General features: G+C 34.8%; 2 protein-coding genes across 2 annotated transcripts; both read left to right on the forward strand.

Annotated features, from left to right (window-relative positions):
• Nucleotides 1–3: 3 nt before the first annotated feature.
• Nucleotides 4–11337, forward strand: LOC132749395 (ficolin-3-like). The gene is made up of 6 exons (XM_060739127.1): nucleotides 4–673; nucleotides 2399–2569; nucleotides 5637–5770; nucleotides 7896–7992; nucleotides 9499–9660; nucleotides 10250–11337. Exons 1-6 carry the CDS (start codon nucleotides 391–393, stop codon nucleotides 10489–10491), a joined length of 1089 nt encoding a protein of 362 aa, XP_060595110.1. The 5' UTR covers nucleotides 4–390; the 3' UTR covers nucleotides 10492–11337.
• A 4834-nt stretch (nucleotides 11338–16171) lies between these two features.
• Nucleotides 16172–23186, forward strand: LOC132749383 (antistasin-like). The gene is made up of 6 exons (XM_060739113.1): nucleotides 16172–16456; nucleotides 18452–18607; nucleotides 18987–19181; nucleotides 20486–20620; nucleotides 21438–21587; nucleotides 22845–23186. Exons 1-6 carry the CDS (start codon nucleotides 16417–16419, stop codon nucleotides 22982–22984), a joined length of 816 nt encoding a protein of 271 aa, XP_060595096.1. The 5' UTR covers nucleotides 16172–16416; the 3' UTR covers nucleotides 22985–23186.
• Nucleotides 23187–24986: the final 1800 nt, after the last annotated feature.

Consider the following 24986-nt stretch of genomic DNA (forward strand, 5'->3'; position numbering starts at 1 on the left):
AAATCGGACGTCAAATTGGAAAAAGCGCAATATTCGGGATAAGTCTGGCGTCAATGGGAAAAAAGCGCAATATTGTTATTTCGAGGTAAATTAGATATCAAATGGGAACATTTTTAGTCGGCCGCCATTCATTGTGGCTTAACAGTAGACCATTGGATATTGATATTATTATCGTATTGTATTGAAAGCATGCCAACTGTACAGTGTAGTGCGGAATAAAGCAAACAACAATTAAATGAAAAAAATGTAAGCTTTTACTAAAAGCACTTTTAAGTTTGCAATGAATTCATATGTTGAAATTTACAATTTTAATTCATCGACAAAAAGAAGATTTTGATTGGAGAAGATTATCTGATTTTTTTCCTTTAAAGTTAACTGATTAAAGATAATATGAGATCTAATTTATTGAAATCTATCTCCTTCTGTCTCAGTATTGTTTTATTTAAGTTTTGTTTTTGTGCAAAATTGACGATTTTTGAAGATGGGATGCGTGCATCTGATGTGACGGCCACATTCATAGTAAGATCCTTGTCGGAATGTGCTGTTCTGTTGGATAAAACTCCTGGTAGTGTAGCATTTAACTATAATTCGGGGAGTAATATGTGCGAGCTGGTGGGTAGCCAATCGGCTTCAACAACTCCGGCTGTTGGATGGAGAGTATATGCAATCCTAGGTTAGATTATATATCTTGATTTTTATTTATTTTTATTTGTTTAATGTTTTATTTCTTTTACTTATTTATCATCAACATATACAAACAAGTTTCGTTTCTCAATATAGTATTTATCAAAAGAAATGTCTTCGTCAGCGTGCACATGTATGTTTCACATGAACTTTTTTCAGAGTCATGAAAAGAAGAATAAAGTATGCGTCGCATACTTTATTTTTGCCTTTCAAGACGGTTATGGTATACAATTCAGCTTTTGTTTAAAAAACTAAATGGAATAGCACTCAAAACTGTTGTTCAAGATGAAAATGTTAGAAATTATAAATAAATATTTTTAAGATTCTTGTTTAATATTCCGAATAAATACATGTATCTTTGTAAATATCTTTACCGCTATTGCTTTCTTTGCTACGAATATCAAACATACCAATGAAAAAGTCTATAAAGTCTAAACTATACAATATAGATTTGATTATCAATCAAGACATTGCATAAGATTCACCAGTATAATAATGTAAAAAGTACAGTGGCCGAGAAGAAACCGAGATATTGGCCACAAAATAAATCCAAACATTGACATATATTTATTTATGTCATTGAAATAATAGAACTATATCCTTTTGAAATGAGATAAATTTCTCGTAGAGACGGGCTCCTATCTTGTGGCCTCGCGTTGTTATCTAATAAGAATGGGGTAATAGCCACGCGATGTTATCTCATTAGAATGGGGTAGTAGCCACGCGATTGTTTCTCATAAGAATGGGAGCTAGTAGCACACGCGATGTTATTCTCATAAGAACGGCGATAGTAGCCACGCGATGTTATCTCATAAGAACGGGTTAGGAGCCACGCCATGTTATCTCATAAGAACGGACGTAGTAGCCACGCCATTGTTATCTCATAAAGAACGGGGGTAGTAGCCACGCCATGTTATCTCATAAGAACGGGGTAGTAGCCACGCCATGTTATCTCATAAGAACGGGGTAGTAGCCACGCGATGTTATCTCATAAGAACGGGGTAGTAGCCACGCGATGTTATCTCATAAGAACGGGGTAGTAGCCACGCGATGTTATCTCATAAGAATGGGGTAGTAGCCACGAGAAAAATAAGAGGATGGCATGTCATTACCTTCATCAGGGAAATAGATAATATTGAAATAATCTTGTCGTCGGAACGAAATAGTATTTTATGCGATATAAATTATCGTGGTCATGACATAAGCATGTCAAGGGAACGAGATTATAGCAAATGCGAGTTAATTTCTCGAGGCCATAAGATAATTGTGTTGTGGGATGGAGATAATTTCGGGTTGTAACGATATATATCATCTCGCCTGTACGAGAGAGTATATCTTTCTCATGACCACGAGGTCAGTAAAAGAGTACACATGTCACCGCCACGCTTCTGTACAATTTACATGTACTGATGAATCTAATGGGTTACAAAACAAGGGCTTCAGAAATATAAAGGTCAAATACTTGTCGCCGTCGATGATACAAATGATTAGTTAAAACATTTTTAATACATAATTCTAAATTTCAAGAATTAATGATTTTAGTAAAAAAAATCTAATCAAAACTACCTTTTTATTTTCTTTACCTGCCAAATACAATCAAATAATTTAAGGTACTGTTTTTTTTATATTGTCTTGATATCTTTCAATATACCCAATTATACAATAATAGTCATTCGGCATCATTTTGTTTGTTTTTTCTCTTTTTTATTTTTAGGATGTAAAAACCTACCTACAATTGCAAATGGTAATATTATATTTACACCAAAAGATGAATACACCTTGCTTGATACCATAGGAATAAACTGTGACGTTGGGTATGGCGCAATTAAATCAGAAATAAAATGTCTACCTACAGGAGAATGGGAGAATGCTATATGCGAAAAGAGTAAGGCATCTCAATTTATATTGTTTTTTATTTATTATTTTTTCTTGTAATTATTATTATTTTATTATTATTATTATTATTATTATTATTATTATTATTATTATTATTATTATCATTATATTTCATTATATATTCTTATAATTATTTATTATTATTATTATTATTATTATTATTATTATTATTATTATTATATTATTAATTATTATTATTATTATTATTATTATTATTATTATTATAAAAGCTACTATTTTCATTACTATAATAACTGTCATTATTATTATTTTAGTAGAAGTGGTGGAAGAAGTTGTGGTGGTAGTTTCGGAAGTGAAAGTGGTGGTGTTTGTTGTGTCGGTGTTGTTGGTGGTTTTAGTGGTAGTAGTGGTGGTGGTAGTAGCTGTAGTTGTAGAAGTAGAAGTAGTGTCGGTGGTGGTGGTGGTAGTAGTGGTGGTGGTGGTGGTAGTGGTAGTATTAGTAGTTGTAGAAGTAGAAGTAGTGTTGATGGTGGTGGTTGTGGTGTCGGTGGATTGGTGGTTGTAGTGGTAGTGTTGAAGTAGTACTAGTAGTAGAATAGTACTAGTAGTAGTAGTAGAGGTATTGGTAGTAGTGGTAGTGGTAGTGGTGGTGGTAGTGGTAGTTGTAGTGGTGGTAGTTGTAGTGGTGGTGGTGGTGGTGGTGGTGGTGGTAGTTGTAGTGGTGGTGGTGGTTGTAGTGGTGGTGGTGGTAGTTGTAGTGGTGGTGGTTGTAGTGGTGTGGTGGTAGTTGTAGTGGTGGTGGTGGTGGTAGTGGTAGTGGTGGTGGTAGTTGTAGTGGTAAGTAGTGGTGTTGGTAGTGGTAGTTGGTGGTGGTTGTAGTTGGTGGTGGGTGGTTGTGGTGGTAGTTGTAGTGGTGTGGTTGTAATGGTATGTAGTGGTGGTGGTGGTAGTTGTAGTGGTGGTTGGTTGTAGTGGTGGTGGTGGTGGTGGTGGTAGTGGTGGTAGTAGTGGTGGTGGTGGGTAGTGGTAGTGGTAGTAGCTGTGTACTTGTAGAAGTAGAAGTAGTGTCGGTTGGTGGTGGTGGTAGTGGTGATGGTGGTGGTGGGGGTAGTGGTGGTGGTGGTAGTGGTGGTGGGTAGTGGGTGGTGGTGGTGGGTAGTGGTGGTGGTGGTGGGTGGTGGTAGTGGTGGTGGTGGTAGTAGCTGTAGTTGTAGAAGTAGAAGTAGTGTCGGTGGTGGTGGTGGTAGTGGTGATGGTGTGGTGGTAGTAGTGATGGTGGTGGTAGTGGTAGTGGTGGTGGTAGTGGTAGTGATGGTAGTAGTGGTGGTGGTGGTGGTAGTGGTGGTGGTAGTGGTGGTGGTGGTAGTGTGGTGGTAGTAGCTGTAGTTGTAGAAGTAGTAGTAGTGTCGGTGGTGGTGGTGGTGGTAGTGGTGATGGTGGTGGTGGTAGTTGTGGTGGTGGTGGTAGTGGTGGTGGTAGTAGCTGTAGTTGTAAAAGTAGAAGTAGTGTCGGTGGTGGTGGTGGTAGTGGTGATGGTGGTGGTGGTAGTAGTGGTGGTGGTGGTGGTGGTGGTGGTAGTGGTGGTGGTAGTGGTGGTGGTGGTGGTGGTAGTAGTGGTGGTGGTGGTAGTGGTGGTGGTAGTGGTGGTAGTAGTGGTAATGATGGTGGTAGTAGTGGTAGTGGTAGTGATGGTGGTGGTAGTGGAGGTAGTGGTAGTGATGATGGTGGTATTCATAATTATCATCTTCTTTATCACTGTTATTATCATCATCCTCATCGTCATACTTCAAACCAGTTCGAATCCTGACAGGGACATTGGATTCTGTCATGTGAGGAAGCTATCAAACTAGCTGACGGAACGTCGGTGGCTTTACTCAGGTGCCCATTTGTGCTCTTCTTGTAACATAACTATTTTTATCATTATCATTTTTGCCATTTATATCGTCATAACGGACATTAACATCGACAATGTCGTTGCCAAAAACCATTATTGTTGTAATAAAAATTTAAATTATCAATTTTTATGTATACAAATATGCGAGGGTTGTTCGATATGTAATGTACCACAGTTCGATAACGCACGATTTGTGGATTTTGCTAAGGCTTCATAACTATATCTTAAACATTTTCAACGGTATACTAGTTTATCCAAGCCTTAACTTTGATACAGTGTCTCAATTTAATCATTTGAGTCATTGGCAACTGTACCTAAAACGGGTAAAGAATACTGAAGAAAACGGGGCATAAGTTTGCACAAAATTCGATTATTCGATAAAGCAGATTTTTACTGAATTTTGGGAAGTTCATAGTTCTGGTAAGGTATCTTATGAAATAGTTCTTAGGTGAAAAAAGAGTTTATTGACTGACATAGTCCGTGAAAGATGCAGAAAAATCTGCTCGACCTGTGACAGGCAAAATAAATGTATCAAAAGTCAGGGAATAATTAAAAGTGATGGCATGTACACGGTTTAAAATAAACCAAGATGGAACCATAATATTAACAGCTGACCAAAAAAGGGTACGAGTACTACCCAATTTAAGCAATTTTTACTTCAACCAAAGACAAATTACAAACATTATTTTTAGTGACGAAACATGGGTTCAATATTTCAAACCAGTCAGATTGAAGTATTGGAACCATAATATAAATAACCTAACACGATGGAAGGCCTGCTTTGTTTGTTTGTTTCATTTTACGCCTTTTCCCCAACAGTATTTCAGTCATATAGGCGGGTAGTTTCCTAACCATCGTTCCTGGAGAGTTACACCAGTACTAGACTACCTCCCTCCGCGCTAAACTACCAAAGCATCTCCCGGGGATCGAATCCACGCCAGAGAGGTAACTGGATTAGAAATCATCGACTCTAACCCTTCGGCCACGGAGGCGGTATGCGAAAAGGGCCATGATCACAAATAAAGCCCTCTGTTACATATCCTTCTCGTGCAATATTAAAGCCATACGAATTACAGTGCTGAAGGTACAACATTGTAGCAGGTCGGGTTAACAATGATAATACAATATTTTGATAATAACTCACTTTTTTAAAAATAAGTTCTATTCTCTATGAATCAAAACTTTCTCGATTTTTTTTCAGAAATAAGTGACTGTTCAGAGATTCTAACTTACAACCCTGGTGCTACTAGTGGCATTTATACTATAAAGCTCTGGCAATCCGGACAAACCCTTTCAGTTTACTGCGACATGGTAACAAGCGGTGGAGGATGGACAGTGAGTTGACACCTTTTCTTTGAGTTCTTTAACAATTATATGTTAGTCCAAACTCATATTGTCACCTTAGTGCAATAACGGAATAAGAGTTTCTAAAATTAATCAGTTGTTTCAGCCGATATCCTTACCTTCATTCCCTTTTTCGAGAAATTCTTTAACAATCATATGAAAATCAACAGTGAAAGATATCTACAATAACCGAGCTGTTTGAACTACCTCATGTAACTTCATTCTCTGTGTTATGATTTAACTTACACGACTGGCTTATAGAGAGCACCTGCTCAACACACTCTTTTTACACCCGGGCTTCGCTTAAAATAAGGTCTGTGATTACCAATGCTAATGTTGAGGGCATAACCTTTTAAAATTTAATGAAATATGATAAACAACAAAGACAACAAAGACCTAGCAACAAAAACCAGAGGCAAGGAGTCCTAGAGGACCCCAAACAAAAATAGGACATGGCGCAAGGCAGAGCACGGACAGGATTATCACATAAATGATACTTAAAAAGAAAATATAATAACCGACAAGGAAATTACAATTAAGATGGCTCTCCTTTCTGATGATTTAGATCGTTTAAATTAGCAAATATGTTCAAAACTGAAATCAGTTCTTCGACCGTGCTACTATGATAATTTGTGGAAAGTGTGATTTTTTTTCTCAACTTTGATAGAGTGCAACACTCTACGGCCATTTGTGCGGAAGCCAAGTGTGTGTTACTGTCAAAGAGTATATGCAACGGCATATATTTAGTATTTTTTCTTTATTGCTACAGATGTGAGTCTTATTGCGTCAGTTATTTGATTGAAATGCGTTTTGTCAAAAAGAAAAATGTTTAAGAAATGCAATTGACAACAGTTCATCAAATGTTTCGTTATTTTACATATTTAATGGCAAATCTAAGAATTCAATTCACAGCTAGACAGAACTGATTTAAACATGTATTGTATCAATTAAGAGCTTATACAACATGTACATAATTCATGCAAAACAGGGTTTAAAAAGCGAGATATTGGCCTAGTTGCATTCATAATTAAATATCCCCTCGTAATTTCGACGTATTTCTCTTTTTTCTTCTTTTTTCTTTGACATGACAATATGAAAGACATCCCCTAGTATTTTTTTCGAGGAATTTACAAGAAATAAGTCCATCAAGACACTAGTGAAAATACGGAAAATATGGTTAACTTCCATTAAAAATAAATTTTTACAGTGGAAATACGGAAAATGAAAATACGCGACGTCATTTAGCTGCTAACTACGGGGAAGCGTCCTGGTGCAAATTTAACATGTTCTATAAAAAAGATAACTCCTACGTAGGACTTTGCAACTCCTACGTAGGACTTTATAACTCCTACGTTGGAGATAAAAAAGCCTAATTAGGAGTTTATTACTCCTACGTAGGAGTTTGTAAGCGGATGGGATGGTAGGTAGGTAGGTAGGTAGGTAGATCAGGATCCATGCCGTTCGCTATCAGTTTCTCTACTTGTAATAGGGTTGGTAAGCGAACATCATGGATCTTGATCAGACTGCGTGGATGCGCAGGCTGGTCTGGATCCATGCTGGTCGCAAACCCATTATGTTGGTTCTGTCGTGACGCGGCTTAAATATTCATTTTGCATTACACGTCGCCATGTCCAGTGCATTAAAATCACATTAACTGTGATAAATGAGTACTTTCATCTTCTTTAGAAATTATACTCAATAATGAATTGAAATCTTACTGGACGACATTCATGCATAGTTATTAGGAATAACAGACACAAATATAATTGCACTTAAAATAATAAAAAGAAGTATTTCAATTTAAAGAATGACCTTCTACGTTTGATCTACAGATTCGGATCTTGCACTTATGCTAAAAATATTTTAAGATCCATCCATAAATGACACAGATATGAACAGAACACAAAGAGTTTACGAATGGAAGAAAGGAAGGAAGAAATATGGACGCTGCACTTTTGCGGTGCTTTAAGCTTTAATCGATTGAACGTACAAAATTACTGCACCGATACATAAACAATAAAACAATTAAAACCTAAAAATAATCAGCCTTTACCACAAGTACAATTTGTATTAAGTCAGAATAGTCATCTTATTTATGACAAGTTTTACGTTTCAGGTTTTTCAGAGACGTATTGACGGCGATGTAAACTTTTATCGCACTTTTCCGGAGTATGAAGATGGTTTTGGAACTCCAGATGACGAATTCTGGCTAGGTAAACTACTTTTAACTATTGCCGAGGGTTGTCCGGTATGCAATTTGTATTGTACGATATCACAAAAGCAGTCACTTAAATAGCTCAAACTAAATTTGAATTTTGAATTTTGAGATTTGAAATAGATAGTTTTAATTTCTGGATCCATTTAAAAAAATTCGTCACTGATTTGACTTCTGACTGAGTCAAGATTATACATGTTATATCGGGACATTTATCGACGACTAGATAAGACTTTGTAAGTTTTGGAAAAAGGAAAATATCGCATGAGGCTAGATATTGAAAGTATAGTGGGTGTGACAAGATGGTACCCTCCTCCTACTTCAAAAATTGCTTCACAAGCTCAGATGTATGTCAACATGCCATAAAGGTACTCCACTGCGGTTGAAAAGACTAAAAACATAGCATTTGAATTTCTTACATAAATGAGCTGGGAGACTTTAAACAGAAATATAATTATGCAAAGATAGTTAAGACATATACTTTGAAATAAATTAAAAATCGTATTTTTATGCTTTTCTTAGCCACATTTGAGTGAAAAGCGTTTAAACGCTTTTCATGTTGGCTCATTTTTTTACAATTTGGATAATTATTCTAGAAAAACGAAGCGCACAAATGATCTGACATTAGTGGTCTAAACCTACATCAAATGGTACATTTATCTGGAAAAAATAATTTCAGTTCCATCATGTAAAAATAGACTTTTTAACGTGTTGAGCAAGCCATCATTAATATCTTTTTTTTTTCGTCACCAGTAACAATATTCGCAAATGTTGTTTTTGACAATTGCTTTGCGGTTAATGTTTGTACCCTTTTTAGTCATCTGGGTTATCCATCTTGCGGAAATAAGTCCTACTTTCGAAATATGCTGCAAAATTAAAAGAACCAGCATTAGAAATTTGCCAAAGCTTTCGCAGTATCTCAAAGCGTGTACCTGTCATCACTTTAAATTGTTTCCCGGTCTGGCCTTTTACAGTCACGGAGCGGCCGTATTGTGGAAGAATAAAGAAAAGAATATAGTATTACGCTAAAATGAAAAAGACAATATTAAGACGTATGTAACAAATACGGAATGGATATGAACAGTCCTAATGCGTTACACAAACTTAAGTTTATTCTCGATTTATTAAGTTCAATAAATTTTGGAAGCTGATACATCCGTAATCAATGTTTTGTAGAATCGAAAGTTCACAATCACATATGGGACATTGGAACAGAAAATGAAACCTGAATATCTAAAATTGAATATTTATTAGATGTGAGAAGAAAAAAGAAATGCTATTCTTTCTGATTACAACATGAAAATTTACAACTCTCGTATTATCTAAGAACATGCAAATTTGGTACTGCTCGACTAATCTTGTAAAACTATTTAGATGTTTCTTACTTTGATTATAATGTTTGATGTTTTAAACAAGAGTGATTCGCCCCCTACTTACTACAATGCCCGACAAACAGATTTATGCATTTCACAAACTAAGCAAATGAACATTCATTCAATTTTAGGGTTGAAATATATAAAGGAGTTGGCGGATAAAGGTCCTACAGAAATACGGACGGACATGGCTAAAGCCAGTGGTGTAACGGCATTTGAGACTCATGCCGGGTTCAGTCTCTCGGGACCTAACTATGTATTTAACATAGGGTCACTTGTGGCGGCTACACCAGGTAATTAATATGATTTGTAATTCAAAGCTTGACAATGAATTTATAATCGCAAACCCCCAAACAACCCAATCACACAGATACACCCGAAAGTTGAAATAGTAAGTTCACGAAGTTGAAAACTTGAAATATTTAATTCATAAGTTGAAATCCTAAAGTAGTGAATATGAAATCGTGAATTCGTAAATTCTGTATGTTGAAAACGTGAATTCACGAAGTTAAAATCGTGAATAACTGAACTTGAAATCTTTAATTCGTAAGATGATATCGTAAATTAATGAATGTGAAGTCGTGAATTCGTGAATTCTGTATGTTGAAAACGTGAATTAATGAAGTTAAAATGGTGAATTCCCGAAGTTGAAAATTTGGAATCCATCAGTCTTTTGTAGTAATGGTACCCAGTAGTCAGTATATCTTTCTTTTGCAAGTCATAGTTTTCCGCCTATCATTCGAGTTTGAAGTTTGCATAGAAGGCACAGTTGAATATACTTTTATCAGATAAATACAATAATCATTAACCTTAAATTCTGGTTATGTTTGTCATTTTTTATAGTACATTCATTACTATCCTACATACATTATATAATTCCAGGAGACACTTCAGGGTACGGATTGTCTTATAATAAAGGACATGCTTTTACCACGAAGGAGTTGTCAAACTGTGCTGTCAATCGTCTAGGCGCGTGGTGGTATTATGGCTGCACGTGGTCCAACCTCAATGGGGAATACCGAACACCTGGATCAAACGATAACAGCTATGTCGGTTTAATACATTATGGATTTGGACGATTTGAAAAGTTAAAGTCTGCAAGCATGATGCTTCGAAGGCCTTAAGATATTGCATTACAAATAATTTTATAAGGTCTTCAACTGTGGGTATCTTAAATGGGCTTACAAATCTTTCAATTTTGGACAAATAATTAATCATTGCAGGGAATGTTTCAAAGTATGACAGTGCATATATTGGTTAGTCAGCACGGCTGATTTTGGTCTGAACTAGTAGCCTTGGAAGAATCAGTTGCCACTAGTGGATTAAGTGTTAAGTGAGGCGAGGAAGAGAAATAATGACTATTGCATCATGCATAATGAACAATATACAACATATCAAATAAAATAGTTCAGTAGAGTAAATTTGCTTTTTAACACCGGTATGGGGTTTTGATGTGTAGGTATTGACCAAAGTGTCCGAGAAGGCAAAGATGTCTGTAAACTGTATTTTCGGAAATGTTAACAACGGTTACATGCTCGGTTCGGATGTGCCTGTTCATGTCCTGCTATTGTAAAATAAAACATTATTGACCAAAGCACAAAGCCTCTGTTTTTCCAACTAGTTCAATTACTGTATTAACTATGCTCTGTAGAGTTGTATTTACCCGGAAGACATAATAACAATTGTAAAAGTTATCAATAAACTTTATTTTCTTATTTTTGTCATCATCATAATTTGACGTCATCAAAACGTAATTCTGACGTTTGTTTCTTTCGTCATCCTTTAAGGTAGATTAAAGTTACAAAAGATACTATATTAGTATATTATATTAGTAAGCAATGTATTTGTATCTTTGTCATGTTTTAAATGGTTTTAAACAGTGATATATAAAGTAAAATAATAACTTTACTGTAAACTTTCAATTTATAATATTTTTGCACTTTTTGTGTGTTTATTTTTTGTCTGGTGAATAAAATATGATGACGAAAAACATGTGTTTATCAGTTTCTTCATTTATTATACAATTTACACAGTCAAGCAGTATATTTTAACATTTCGCAAACCCAAGTATTCCAGCATTTTGGATAAAATGTGCAGCATGTTACCAAACTTCTCAATATCAAGACATGGTTTGAAATATGATAAACAAGATCAACAAGGAAAGGCGGCGTTCAATGAACGCAACCCCCATATGACCCAGCAACAAGAACCAATGGCAAGGAGCCCAGGCGGACCCCAAACAAAAACAGGACAGGGCAAAGACAGAGCACGGACAGGTTAAACATTAAATAATAAATAAATTATAAATGATTAAGAATTTAAAGAAAATAATAAAAGGCCCACAAAGGGGAAGGGGACAGGAGACCGGGGGAAGGGGCGGGGGGTTAAGAAAATAAATAAAAACTAGAGGCAATGGGGAAGATACTTACCGTAGACGACAAGGGACTTAAAATTTTCATTTTAAGGTGCACTGGAATAAGTGAAGATTAGCGTAGTGTAAATGTTGCAAAACATGTTTCGAATCCTGCCTTCTGCGCTTGGGGATTGTGCATTGTTATAGCATTTTGTACTTCATTTCTCTCTTTCAATGACTGCAATGCAAAAATTCTAAACATTGAAGAACTCTAGATAGAAATGTATTAATGCTTTATAAATGAACACTTTTTTATTTACAATAATGTTATTTATCTGCTCATGAAAGATAATGATCAGCGTCAGGCTGCATACTTTAATAACCCAGTGACATTTCACCGGCAGCGAGGCAGTAATATCATAAAGCTCCGAGGAACTACATACTGTTTTTAAATCCATTAGAAATAGAACAAGAAATACATGTAGAACGAATACAGGTACTAATACAGGGCAGGATGACACGTCCACTGATTTGGGGAAAACTGTGTTTGTAGCCGTTAGCTCTGTCGTTATAGCTGGGGAACTGTCATTATAGGTGGGGAACAATATTCCGAGCGTATCGAGGTCAAGTCCCTAATAGACTGCAAAATGTCCTCACATTGTAAGATTGTCCTCATAATGCATATATGAGAGTTATAAAATGTACTCGTACTTACAGTAGAATTAAGTTGCGAGACAAAAAACTGTGGTCCAGAATGCAAAGACCCACCATGGTATACACACATGCATATTCTATGTCGGGAAGGCAAAACGTCATTATGATATGAATTTAAGTCTCTTAAACAGGTACTCTAGTCCTTAACTGTTGACATTTATACAATGTAACTTTAAAATGTAGGTCAATATTCGTTTATTGGAACTTATTGAACAATCAACGGAACTGAGATTTCACCTCTAAATGAAAAAATTTCATTCTTTGAAATAAAAATTAAATGAAATCGATAATAGTAGTGGTGGTCAAAAAATTTGAATTAAGAGCATTTTTCTATACATAACCTAATTTCCTTAAAAGCATGGTAAATAAAATTGCTGTCCGTTGAAGTTTTAATCGTTTCGTGTCATATTTTTGTTTGACTTTACGGAATTTTTCATAGTGTTGTCAACATCAATTAAACAGTAATTGTTCAAAAAGACCACTTAAAATAAATGTATTATGTAAATAGTCTTAATTAAATGAGGGTCCGTTCGCCTTTTTAGACACAAAGAACAGCTTTCCCTGTCGAATACGGACCCCGGACATGTAACCGGTCATGCCCTGATAGAGTTAATCTTAAAGCACAAAGTGGTAATAATTTATCTCCATGAACGTGAATTTTCCACAAATTATTACACAAAGGTAATAAAAATTTAGACAAAAGAAGATCACTGAACAGCAGTCAATTAGCAACTATAAAAGTAAAGTAACACATGACAATAATGAAAGAAGATAGCCCTGGTAAGGCAGGTTGTTGCCAGCAAATGCAGTCAAGTTCAAGCCTTCTCAGGCACCATAGCACCCTTCCTCGTTGTCTCTCCCCACCTTGAAGAGCAACACCCTGCCCTTAGTCACGGTATGTAATCGTTTCGGACTGATTTGGAATATTTCCCCGTTCCTGAACTGATTTGGATTTATAGCACCGGATTGATAAAGATAAAATTGATTTTGTGCTTGACGGGGTAAGAAAATATTTAAAAAAACTAGAACTATGTCCAAAGGACACGGATGCCCCCACTAACAACATATATATGGTATATAGTGAAAAAATGAACAAAGTGCCATTATTCTGTTAAATTTGGTCGCAGCAAAATTCCTTCCTTTACTACCATCTACACATTAAGGTTGTTCATCCCTGAAAAATGAAGCAAAATCTGCCATCCAGTTTAAGAGGAGTTGCGTTCACAAGATTTCGGGACGTACGGACAGATGTACGTAAGGACGGACGAACGGACAAGTGCAACGCTATATGCATCCCACTTTGTGGGGGCATAATAAACACATTTTCATCTGTTAGTCTTCGAATATTTTACTTGCACGGAATTCATGGTTTGTTAACGGTCTTTAATCAGTTGGAATCGAAACAAATATTTCACATGTCAGTGAAGTAGTAGTAAACACTAGCATAAAATTGCCAAAAAGTCATTGGCATTATCTATGATTTTTCATTGCAGGAGTGGGGAAATATTCCAGATCAGTGTAAGTCATAACAATTTATACGTATTCCCGAACTATATTACGCATGCAAACATACCGTCTTATACGTTGATCTTCAATTTTCAATCATCTGCCGATACTCTGTGCGCGTACCGAGGATATAGACATAGACAAAAATGCATTGTTTAAGTATGACTTTGTGTCCGAATGCTCCAAATCTTATTACATTTTAATTCAGAGTTCATTGCTTACATGATGCCCCAAAATTTCACGTCAACACTACTTATTGAGACAATCTGAGGTTAACACCATTCTAATATAAAACCACTTTTCTCAAGAACACAAGCTGTCTCATTATTGAGGTTCTGTTGTACATAATCAAGCAAATCGCCCGGACATTTTGTTTGAGTTAGGTTGAGTTAGTTGAGTTTGCTGTAAAGAAGACCCTCTATGGCCTCTAAACAAATGGGACTAAAAGCAATCAGACAAATGGTGTTTTAACGGTTGGCTAGAAAAAAATGCTTTTTTATACGAATATTTATACGCTTTTTATACAGAAAGAACAAATCGACGGTCAAACAAACAACCATGCCACTCGGAAATCTCAAGGCATTTTGCTCTGGTCAGGGCTTTTGTTTTTATATTTCTATGAAGGAAAAACGAATCTGTAACGAATCAGACAAATGATAATTTAACGGTTTGCTCAAGCATTTGGGGTTTTTTAACGAAATTTCTTAGAATTTATATACTTAAAGAACTAAACGCATGTCCCAAAACCGACCATTTTCTTGCTATCATTGTCTAAGTCTAAGAAGTTTAACTAAAGTAACAATGATTAACATAAAATGTTGCTTTTATAATATCCATTTTGATAAATCATCATGTTTAAATAAGGTGAAAACGACAACTCTAAGACGAGTCTAAATAGTGATTAACTAAAATGGCGGACGAGATATTCGGAAACACTCGGAACACTACTAATTCATTCATATATATTTAACGGTGCTAAATACATGCATTTACTTACAGGTTACTGTAGGTTCACATTGTCCGCCATAAAATGACCTATTATTAGTTTAAAATTCATATATTGGGCTAATACTCCATGGAAATTGCATGGAAGTTGTCACCACTTAGTGCTTTAACATTAAGCTTTTAAGGACATGACGGGTGACATTTCCGGGGTCGTACCAATCGGAACATCCTCGGCTATTATCTATAATAACCTCGGATTGAAAGTAGTTATACCACGATGTTTACGATGTAAACAGAAACAGAGATAATGTAAAACCAGTGTATATTTTTGACATCCAAAAGAAAAGGTATGCCTGTTCCGGTACTCTTATGATTGGAAATATGTCTGACAACAATTTGTAATGTAAATATACCCACTGATTTACAATTGTTTAACAAATCCGACTAAATGTCAACAGAGTGGGTTTTTTTGTACTTTCGGTTTCTACAACCATAAAAATAAATATATAAATAATTTATTGTTTGCTTTTGTAACTATGCATTCACTTATTTTAGATGGACTTTTACTTCACATTTTGTAAATAAACTTGTCAACAACTCCCAGCATTAAATTACTATCTGTTTACATGTTTAGTTTCTTAGCGTATGTTAGACCGAAATACCACATCCTTTCTGTGTATTCATACTTTTGTGTTCGAGGTCTTTATCCGAAGACTGACGGAAAGGGCCGAAAAGTTGCGATTGGGGTCGTACTTGTCAGCAAAGCTGCTTTTTGTGCCTGAAAGGACGGATTAACCCTCAATAAGCACAGGTCTCATCAGCAGCAGCATCCATTTACAGGAAAGATCTGGTTTATATATTGAACATTTTATGCTTGTAATTAAATCATAAGAACTTTCCGCGTAATAGGTAGTACCTTATTTTATATTAATTGTATATTATAGTAGTATATAATAGTTTTCTATAATAGTTTTGTAAATAACTTTGTCACTTTCGACTGGATAGTGTTGTCATCTGACAAAAATAAGATTTAAACATTTCTTTTTCTATTTATTATCTTTCTTATCAAGGCATAAACCGCTACCAGTATTTCCTCCTTTGTTTGTAAAATGAAAGTAACACATTATTAAAATCCCCAGATAACACTTAATTAAAATGTTTCATGGCCTTGTCAGTAAACATTCCACAATTGTCCAAAACAAGAAGACACTTTCGGTATAGAAATGTAGGAGCGTTATCATTCGACCGTTGTTTAGACATGCCCCTTATCACTCACCGGTGTCGTGAGATTTAACGGTCGTGAGATTTAATCTAAATACACCTACCATTTATAAAACATTTATTAACATGTTGACCAATAAAATTCGCCAGCAGCTCGAGGTGTAAACTTTTAACAAACGACTTTAACGTTTCATTTCAGACGTACAACACCTTAATTATGGATTAAACGCTCTCGAAGAATAATATATAAAGAAAGGGGACCATCTATTTATTTATTTGTTCCTTTCGTTGTGTTTTCACTGTTTCAACAATGATACGAGCTGGACTTGTTTGCTTGTTTATTTTCTATAGTAAGTATATATGATAAAAATGATTGTTTTGTGTGTCTGATGCGCGTTTTATTGTTCCATTTATGAGACATGGTGTACTTAAAGTGTACAGATATGAATAATTGTTATATAACAGATCTCATGTAAGGTTAACTATTTAGTTAACCGCTCTTTTGGAACATCTGCTGTTGGCTAAAAATTGTTTGAACTTTAAAGGGACTCCACCGAGGTTTAAAAGCCTAAAAACATACCATTTGAATTTCTTACATAAATGAGCTGGGGTACTTTAAACAGAAATATATGCAAAGATAGTTAAGAAATATACTTTGAAATAAATTGAAAATCGAATTTTTATGCTTTTTGTAGACCGATTTTGGTGAATAGCGTTTAAACGTTTTTGATTTTGTGTCATTTTTTTACAATTTGAATAATTATTCTAGGAAAAGGAAGTGCGCGAATGATCTGAAATTTTGCACAAAGATTAGTGGTCTAAACCTACATCAAATGATACATTTATCTGGAAAAAATATTTCCAGTCCCATGATGTCAAAAAACCTCAGTGGAGTCCCTTTAACTTTAATGTGAACTAACACAAGATACCACAATAAAATACGATAAAAATTAGAACGCGTATTGATATGCTCTTTTTCCTTTTTGTATGTATGAATGTCATTATAATTTTAAAAGGAATAATGTCCCTTTTAAATGACAATAATAATACAATAAATGATAATATGCTTTTAAATATAGGTTAAAGTTTATTAGTACGTATTTACAAAATTAAATTGGTCGTGATACGCCTGACCAAATTAATTTTGTGAATACGTTCTACTAAATTTTAAATATAGGTTAAAGTTTATGACATGTAGTACGTATTTACAAAATTAAGTTGATTGTGCCGTGTGGAGGCTGCAAAAAGTTGCCCCATACACATCTGCGGATGTTTCTGAATTCAAAATTTTACCATTTCATGTTTAAATGTTGAATTCTGCTTAAGCCGTTGCTAGTTGCGTGGACGATAGTTTACACATTTTAGTACCGTCCATGAACAGGCTCAATCAAACCGAGCCTGCAATAGTTTCAATTTTGTCGTTTTCTGCTTTCTTTAGGGATTCTTATTTTCTCTATTTCATCGCCACATCTGCATTGTCTTTGCCGTGTGTAGGCTGTAAAAAGTCGCCCCATACATTCAATCACAGATGTTGTATTTTCTATCCCTAAAGATCGTTCAGCACGACATTATGATTGTTATTTTTAGTATCTTGTTGCAGATTCAAAAATACTGATTTGCCATACACATAACATATCTTTTACTTCCTTTGCCTTGTTGGCAATCAATATAATTAAAGTATGGAAGTCAAAATACTAATTTGTTTACATTTTGCTGCCTTTACGACACAACACTGCATTCAGCACTATTATTTCGGTTATTAAACATGTTGCATGCTCTTAGTCCATAATTAGAACATTATGAAATACATCTTAGACATTTCTAAAAAGATGTGGTAAATATCATGTTTTTCTGACGGTTTTGATTAATAAAACATCATTAAGTTGAGCCGCGAAATTAAACCCATCAGCCACATGTACATCAAAGAACGTAATAAATTAGCAAACTTACGAAAGATCGGTAGGGCCATTTCAACTTCAGGAATTTCCGATTTTATCTTCATTAGTTCACAATTTTAACTTCGTGAATTCCCGTTTTCAACATACGGAATTCAGGATTTCACGATTTCAGCTTCATGAATTCCCGATTTCAACTACACGATTTCACTTTTTCAACTTCATGAAGGTGAAATCGTGGATTCGTGAAGTTGTAATCGTAAATTCATGAACTTAAAATCGTGAATTCATGAAGTTGAAATCGTGAATTTATGAAATTCGTGAATTCATTAAGTTGAAATGCCCCCACCGGTCTTTCGTACAAACTAAGCGAAACTAATCTTCAATCTAATATTTACTTCCGTTTAATCTTATATATGTTCTAATAAATGTTTCTATATTTTTGTACAGTTTTAGCCGTGGTATCGTCCCAGTTTGTTAATCCTTACGGCAATGGATGTCCCCCATTTATGTGCCCGCTGCAATGCAAGTATGGGTACGCTGTTGACAGTAACGGATGTAAAATTTGCAGATGTTCTGCCACAGTAGAGCCTATAATATACAACGGTAAGACACAACATCTAATAAAATGATGGTTTTATATATATAAAAAAAAGCATATTCTCAATAAAAACTTTCGTTTTAGTGTCTTTCAGGTGTAGTATTCACAGTGCATGGTCATAATTTTACTTTAAGTAAAAGCTTGCTTGCTTTCTTTCTTTCTTTTTTTCTTTTTCTTTCTTTCTTTCTTTCTTTCTTTTTTTCTATCTTTCTTTTTTTCTTTATTTATTTATTGCCAGATAACATACAAAGAAAAAATCTTACTAATCTACTTGATAAAAAGCGACAATTCTAAAGTTAATATTGTCAGGAAACAAGTAAACCGCCGGACCCATTTTTTTCATTTCATACAATTTTATGATATTTTTTTCTATTCGTATTTTAGGACCAATGAATCCGGGAGGCAACCCTTTCCATCAGGGGGGAGCGTCAATGGGCGGGGCAGTAACTCAAAGCCCCTCCTCTTCTTCCTACAATAAACCTTGCGTGAATGGCACAACGTGTGATTTAACATGTTCAAATGGGTATTACAATGGACCAAATGGATGTCAATTCTGTCTCTGTGCAGCGTCACAGGCTGGTAAATAATTCTAAGCAGTCGTTGTACCCGCATCTCATATAAAAGAGTTTAAAGCATCTTCAAAATTTTACATAACCTGTAATTTCAATGATAAGTAAAAAACGTTGTCAAGTGTACAAATAAGATTTCGTTCGTTCCTTCGTTCCTTCTATTTATTTATTTATTTATTTATTTATTTATTTATTTATTTATTTATTTATTTATTTATTTATTCATTTATTTATTTATTTATTTATTTTATTTATTTATTTATTCATTTCATTCATTTCACTTCATTTCATTCATTCATTCATTTCATTTCATTCATTCATTGCATTCATTCATTTCATTCAATTCATTCATTTCACCATTTCATTCATTCATTTCATTTCATTCATTCATTCGTCCGTCCGTCCGTCCGTCCGTCCGCCCGTCCGCCCATCCATCCATCCATTCATTCATTCATTCATTCATTCATTCATTCATTCATTCATTCATTCATTCATTCATTCATTCATTCATTCATTTATTTATTTATTTAATTTATTTATTTTATTTATTCATTCATTTATTTTTATTCATCTGGGGCGACAGGCCGCTTTAATGCAAGATACATTTGTGGTTTTTTGTATTTAAAAGAACATTTGATTTTCGGTCATCAATGCATACGATATATTAAACTTAGATCTTAGTTATTAACCCTGATTGAGAAAAATATCATCAAAAGAAGCACAATTGAAAAGAAACATTTATTTAATTGATGATTTGAGATTGTTCATGTCCATTTTTACTTATAAAAGACCATGCTTATTAAAAAAACATCAAAATGTTTTGGCAAATATTAGCATATTTTCGTACAACCATGTATCGCCGTCGAATTAAAGGCGTACGATCGATAAATTCATCTAATTTCGTAGACATGAAATTTCGTGTTTTTGTTGAAAAGGACATATTCGTTGGATCTTGAACGTAGATAGTCTGTTTTTGCAAAAAGGTAAAATGAAAAAAAAACCTTACATCAAACAAAAAAAAATTATAATTCGTGGATTGACCTACCCACGAAAAGCACGAAAATTAGTGCACCACGAATAATAACGATGTTGTAGGAAACGAAATGTACTGGCTAATGACACAACATGAAGTTGTGACATTGTCCATTGATACAAAGCATTGAGATCTGGCCTTGACTTTGACAGAATAATTTAGATATTTTGGAACTTTGTTCAGATTGTGTTTTGCATTTTTCTGGCCTAAGTTGATTTGTGTACATATTTCAAATTACGTTTGATGTTGCGTATATATATGACATTATCTTGCACTTACAGTTAGCCAACCGACCAACACTTACGTAAACCCATGTCCTGATGCTGCCAGCTCGTGTGATATGGTTTGTATGTACGGGTTCGAGACAGAAAGTAGCGGATGTCAGCGATGTTCTTGTAGAAACCCACAAAACACCGGTATGATTTTGATTTTCTTACTGTCAATAAATTTGTTCTTTCCATGGACTTAAAGCTGCTTATCTTCACAGGAGCAAAAAAATTTTTTTTAAATCAAACTTGAGAAAAAGTATTAAAATTTAAGAAAAGTAAACAGATTCAAGAAAAAACTAACAATTCCTGTTATGTGTCATTCATGGCCGATTTTGCAGTTTCTCGCCATATGTCTAAGGGCTTTGCATATCTTGACCTTTCTTGGTAATATACATGGGTTGTCTGTTCTGTTTTTAATGTCAAAATTTTTTCCTTCACTTTGCAATATTTTACTTATTAAAGCATTATAATTATATTACCAGCTTTGGCACTTTAAACAGAAATATTTGCAAAAGATAATTAAGAAAGAGAGTCCAAAAAATAAATTGAAAATCCTATTTTTGTGCTATTCTTAGCCCGATATGAGTGAAAAGCGTTGCAACGTTTTATTATTTTGGGTCATTCATCACAATTAAAAAACATATTCTGGAAAAACGTTGTCACCGAATGGTCTGAAATGCTGCACACAAGTTATTGGTTATGACCTACATCAAATGGAACATTTATCTCGAAATATTATTTCCAGTCCCCGCACTAAAAAGAACGTCAGTGGAGTCCCTTTAAAGCATATTTATTATGTGTACTTTATTGGTTTATATACCTCCATCAAATTGAATAGTAATCTCAAAAAATCATTTCCAGTCCCCCATGTCAAAAAAGAAAAATGTCAGTGAAGTCCCTTTAAAGCATATACAATGTAAAGTTAAGTGTATACAAAAAAAATGTAATCGTTTTCTTCTTGCAGAAACTACAACTCCAGCACCCCCTGTCACAACCACTTTATCAGAGGGTGAATGTCAGCAGAAGATCACGGAATGTCAGCTTAAATATCCCTTTGGTTTTATGACAGACGACTCATGTACAATGTGTATTAGCAAAGATGACATTTACCCCCGTAAGTTTAATATTTATCGACGATTCTAAATAATTATGAACATGTTCGGGGTGGCGAAATAGCATAAATTGACCATTGCAGTATCGCTTTAATCGAGTGTGTTTAATTACATTTCCTAGATATTCACATTTTATCTGGCCCAAACAGGACACCGTACTTTCCTCACTTCTATTTAAGTAAAATCAAAAATAACTACTTTCCTGGTAAAAAAAACAATGGGCGATGTATTACGACCGCCACCATATGTTTAAAGTTGTGATAGTGTTTTTTTGGATATTTATGTTATCAACAGTCCATTTTCCAAGAGAATTGTTTATTTCAAAACTTTCAAAGTATATCAGCACTAGTATTGTCAAAGTTTAATTTAAGACTGTGATTATTATTTACCACCCATTTACGTTGCTTATTATTTGCGAACTTGTGCCAAATCGACTGAAATTTACAGTTGATTACATCGTATAGGACTTAGGTAAAAAAGTCTAGTCAAGCTAAAGGAGAATGCGCGACGTTACTCGGCAAAATCAGTAAAAATACTTAAAATTACTTAAAAAGCATAAAATAAAAAATAAAATTAATTTGTTTTACATACATATAAGATTGAAATGTATTTCATTCGTGGCGAAAATATTGCATCTGGGGTTCATCCAGTGAAATATATTTCAATCGTACATGCAAAACAAAGAAATATCCTCTATGTCATGTGTTTATGTTTAATATAAAAGAGTTTAACTGTTTGATCTCTGCGAAAATGTAATAAAAATTGATAAATGTGTGATACGGTGCTTGACACCGTTTCCATGTTAATTTCATGACATCGTTTAAGATTATTTAATCACAATGCAATTTTTATCTGCGGACTGTCAAGATATTCCGCCCACGAAAGGTCAACAAATTATCACGAAATTGAAGATGTCCGAAACGCCCCTTAAAGAAAAGTTACACTTAAAGTGGAAAATACCAATTATGTTAAATTATCTGTTCAAAGTCACCTTGAAACCCTGTGTAAATTTAATATCAATGAAAGCCTTATTTTGTAAATAAGTGAATTTCTGTGGTCACTCTGTCTCATTTTCATATTTTCGCCTGGAGCACCGGGAATCGAAAAGACGACAAAATGGAAACTTTGTCGTATTTTCGTGTTTTCGTCTGCCGCCCCGCGGAACAAAAATGCGACATGGCACAAATCAGCCACCATAGTTTATATACATGCCCGAAAATAGACATTGCTTATATTTGTTCTTCTCGATTTTCTTTCAGCATTTATAACTGAAGAACGACAGCCGATGATCCGACTTAGCAATCCGTGTATTCAAGGTTTCGATGTTTGCCGAATATTCTGTGCGACCGGATATCGTACAGGGCCACGCTCGTGCCAGTACTGTGCTTGTAACGGATAAATAAAATCATGCAGCGCATAAATAAAACATAAATTGCATAAATAAAACATGAAATGCATAAATTAAACAATGAGTTAAGAACACGTTGGATTTTAATTAGCACTAATATTTCTTTAAGTTGTTAAGCGGGCTTAGCAACTTAAGGGAATTTTTTACTGAAATGAAAAAAATGTAAAAATCTGATTAAAATATTCCAAATATATTCATTTTTGTTTTTGTTATTTGTTTGTTTCTTTGGGGTTTTTTTGTCGCTGTTTTGTTGTTGTTGTTCTTGTTTTCGATATTTCCGTTGCTGTCCTCTCGTGGCTTTTCATAGATTTGTATATTTGTAAATTCATATTCAGTGTATACGGAATGGCAGTTTGAGAAATTGAATTGGAAGTATCTGCATATACTAATTGCTGGTGGCATTGTCTTAAAAGGAAGCTATTCCTTTAATCACAGTGCATTAAAGAATATTGACCCTAAAAAGAATATGCAATCGGAACCATTCGACTCGATTCGGCTTTCTCCGGCAACTGCGTAAAAAAATATTGGAGTTGCCCGATGTGTTTTTACTAGCCGTCATATTTGAATTTTCAAATATAAAAGCGTCACAGTGCATCACGTGACAAAAATGTACTTATTGACGTAAGTTTTGTTTTCAGTTGACGAAATGTGCTTATTAAGCACACCTGTTTATCATTTATAAGGTGTTATAGAAGGAAGGTGTGAACGTGTTATACCCAGCTTAGCATATCAAATAAACAACATATTATCAAACGGTAGTAAAACAAACAAGACACAGGATCTAATCACGGCACCGCCTTTAATCGTTTCACTTTCAAGTTGTCAGTAAAAAACCTGTAGAGATTCTAACTACATCCCTATGTTTATCCGTGTTATGCAATTCGCTTTCAATTTAAATCCGAACATGCATTTGGACAGAACCACCCTTTGTTGATTAAATGTTACTATAAGCTAAGTTTTAGCCTCCAAACTCTTCAGCTATGCAAATCGAAACTACTCGGCCCTTTCCGTCAAACTTCGGACACAATACATGTAGTAAGAATACACAAAACGGATACGGTTATTTGGTCGAACCTACGCCAATAAACTAAACATGTAAACAAATAGTAATTTGATACTTTTAGTTGTTGACTAAATTGTTTGCAATTTACCGAGAAAAAGTTCAGATAAATTAAGCAAATCTATACTTGTAATAGTAAACCGTGCATTATTTATTTACTTATTATGGTGGTACAAAATATCGCAATGGTTTACATTTATTCGGATTTCTGTAGTATCTTACATCAGTGGGCATCTTTAAATTGATTCTGATTGTCATACACATTTTCAAATCATAATTCTACCGAAATACTTTATTCTCATTTGGATGTTAAATATATACACATAATCGTTAGACATTATCAAAGATTTCCCTCTCTGTTCTGTGTTTGTTACACCACGTGGTAGAACTACTTTCATACGTATTAAGTCCGAGGTTATTATGAATAATGGCAGAGGTGTTCTGATTGTAACTATGCCGCGCTGAAAGGACCCGTGTGCTTGATTTAACGATGATTGTAAAACGTCTACCAGAATCAATCCTTTGCACTCAGGTTCGAAATATAAACGTTTGAACACGGGTACTTCATTCGTTCCACCGAACATAAGCACTAAATTCATCCATGAGCACACAGGCGTTAGAATCTAGAACGCCAACAAATACAGTCATGCGCATGCATGTGCTAAATTAAAACATAGTTACACAGGCGCTTAACTAAACCATCCCGACACAGGTGCTAGTTCACGAACGCGAACACATGTGCTAGAGTTAAATAATGCCCCGGTCACATATTCACGGATAATGCCACGGAAGAGCTACGGTCTAATCGTTCACGGATTACTACGGAAATGTGAAATTCCGTAGTCCGCTACGGTTCCAGTACGGACACACAACGGTATGAGTACGGAGTCCGACGGATTTACAACCAAAAGCCCCCGGAGAGACACGGATTGT

Source organism: Ruditapes philippinarum, unplaced genomic scaffold, assembly GCF_026571515.1.
Source record: "Ruditapes philippinarum isolate M1 unplaced genomic scaffold, ASM2657151v2 ctg1957_1_1_1_1, whole genome shotgun sequence".
In the NCBI taxonomy this organism is placed as follows: Eukaryota; Metazoa; Mollusca; class Bivalvia; order Venerida; family Veneridae; genus Ruditapes; species Ruditapes philippinarum.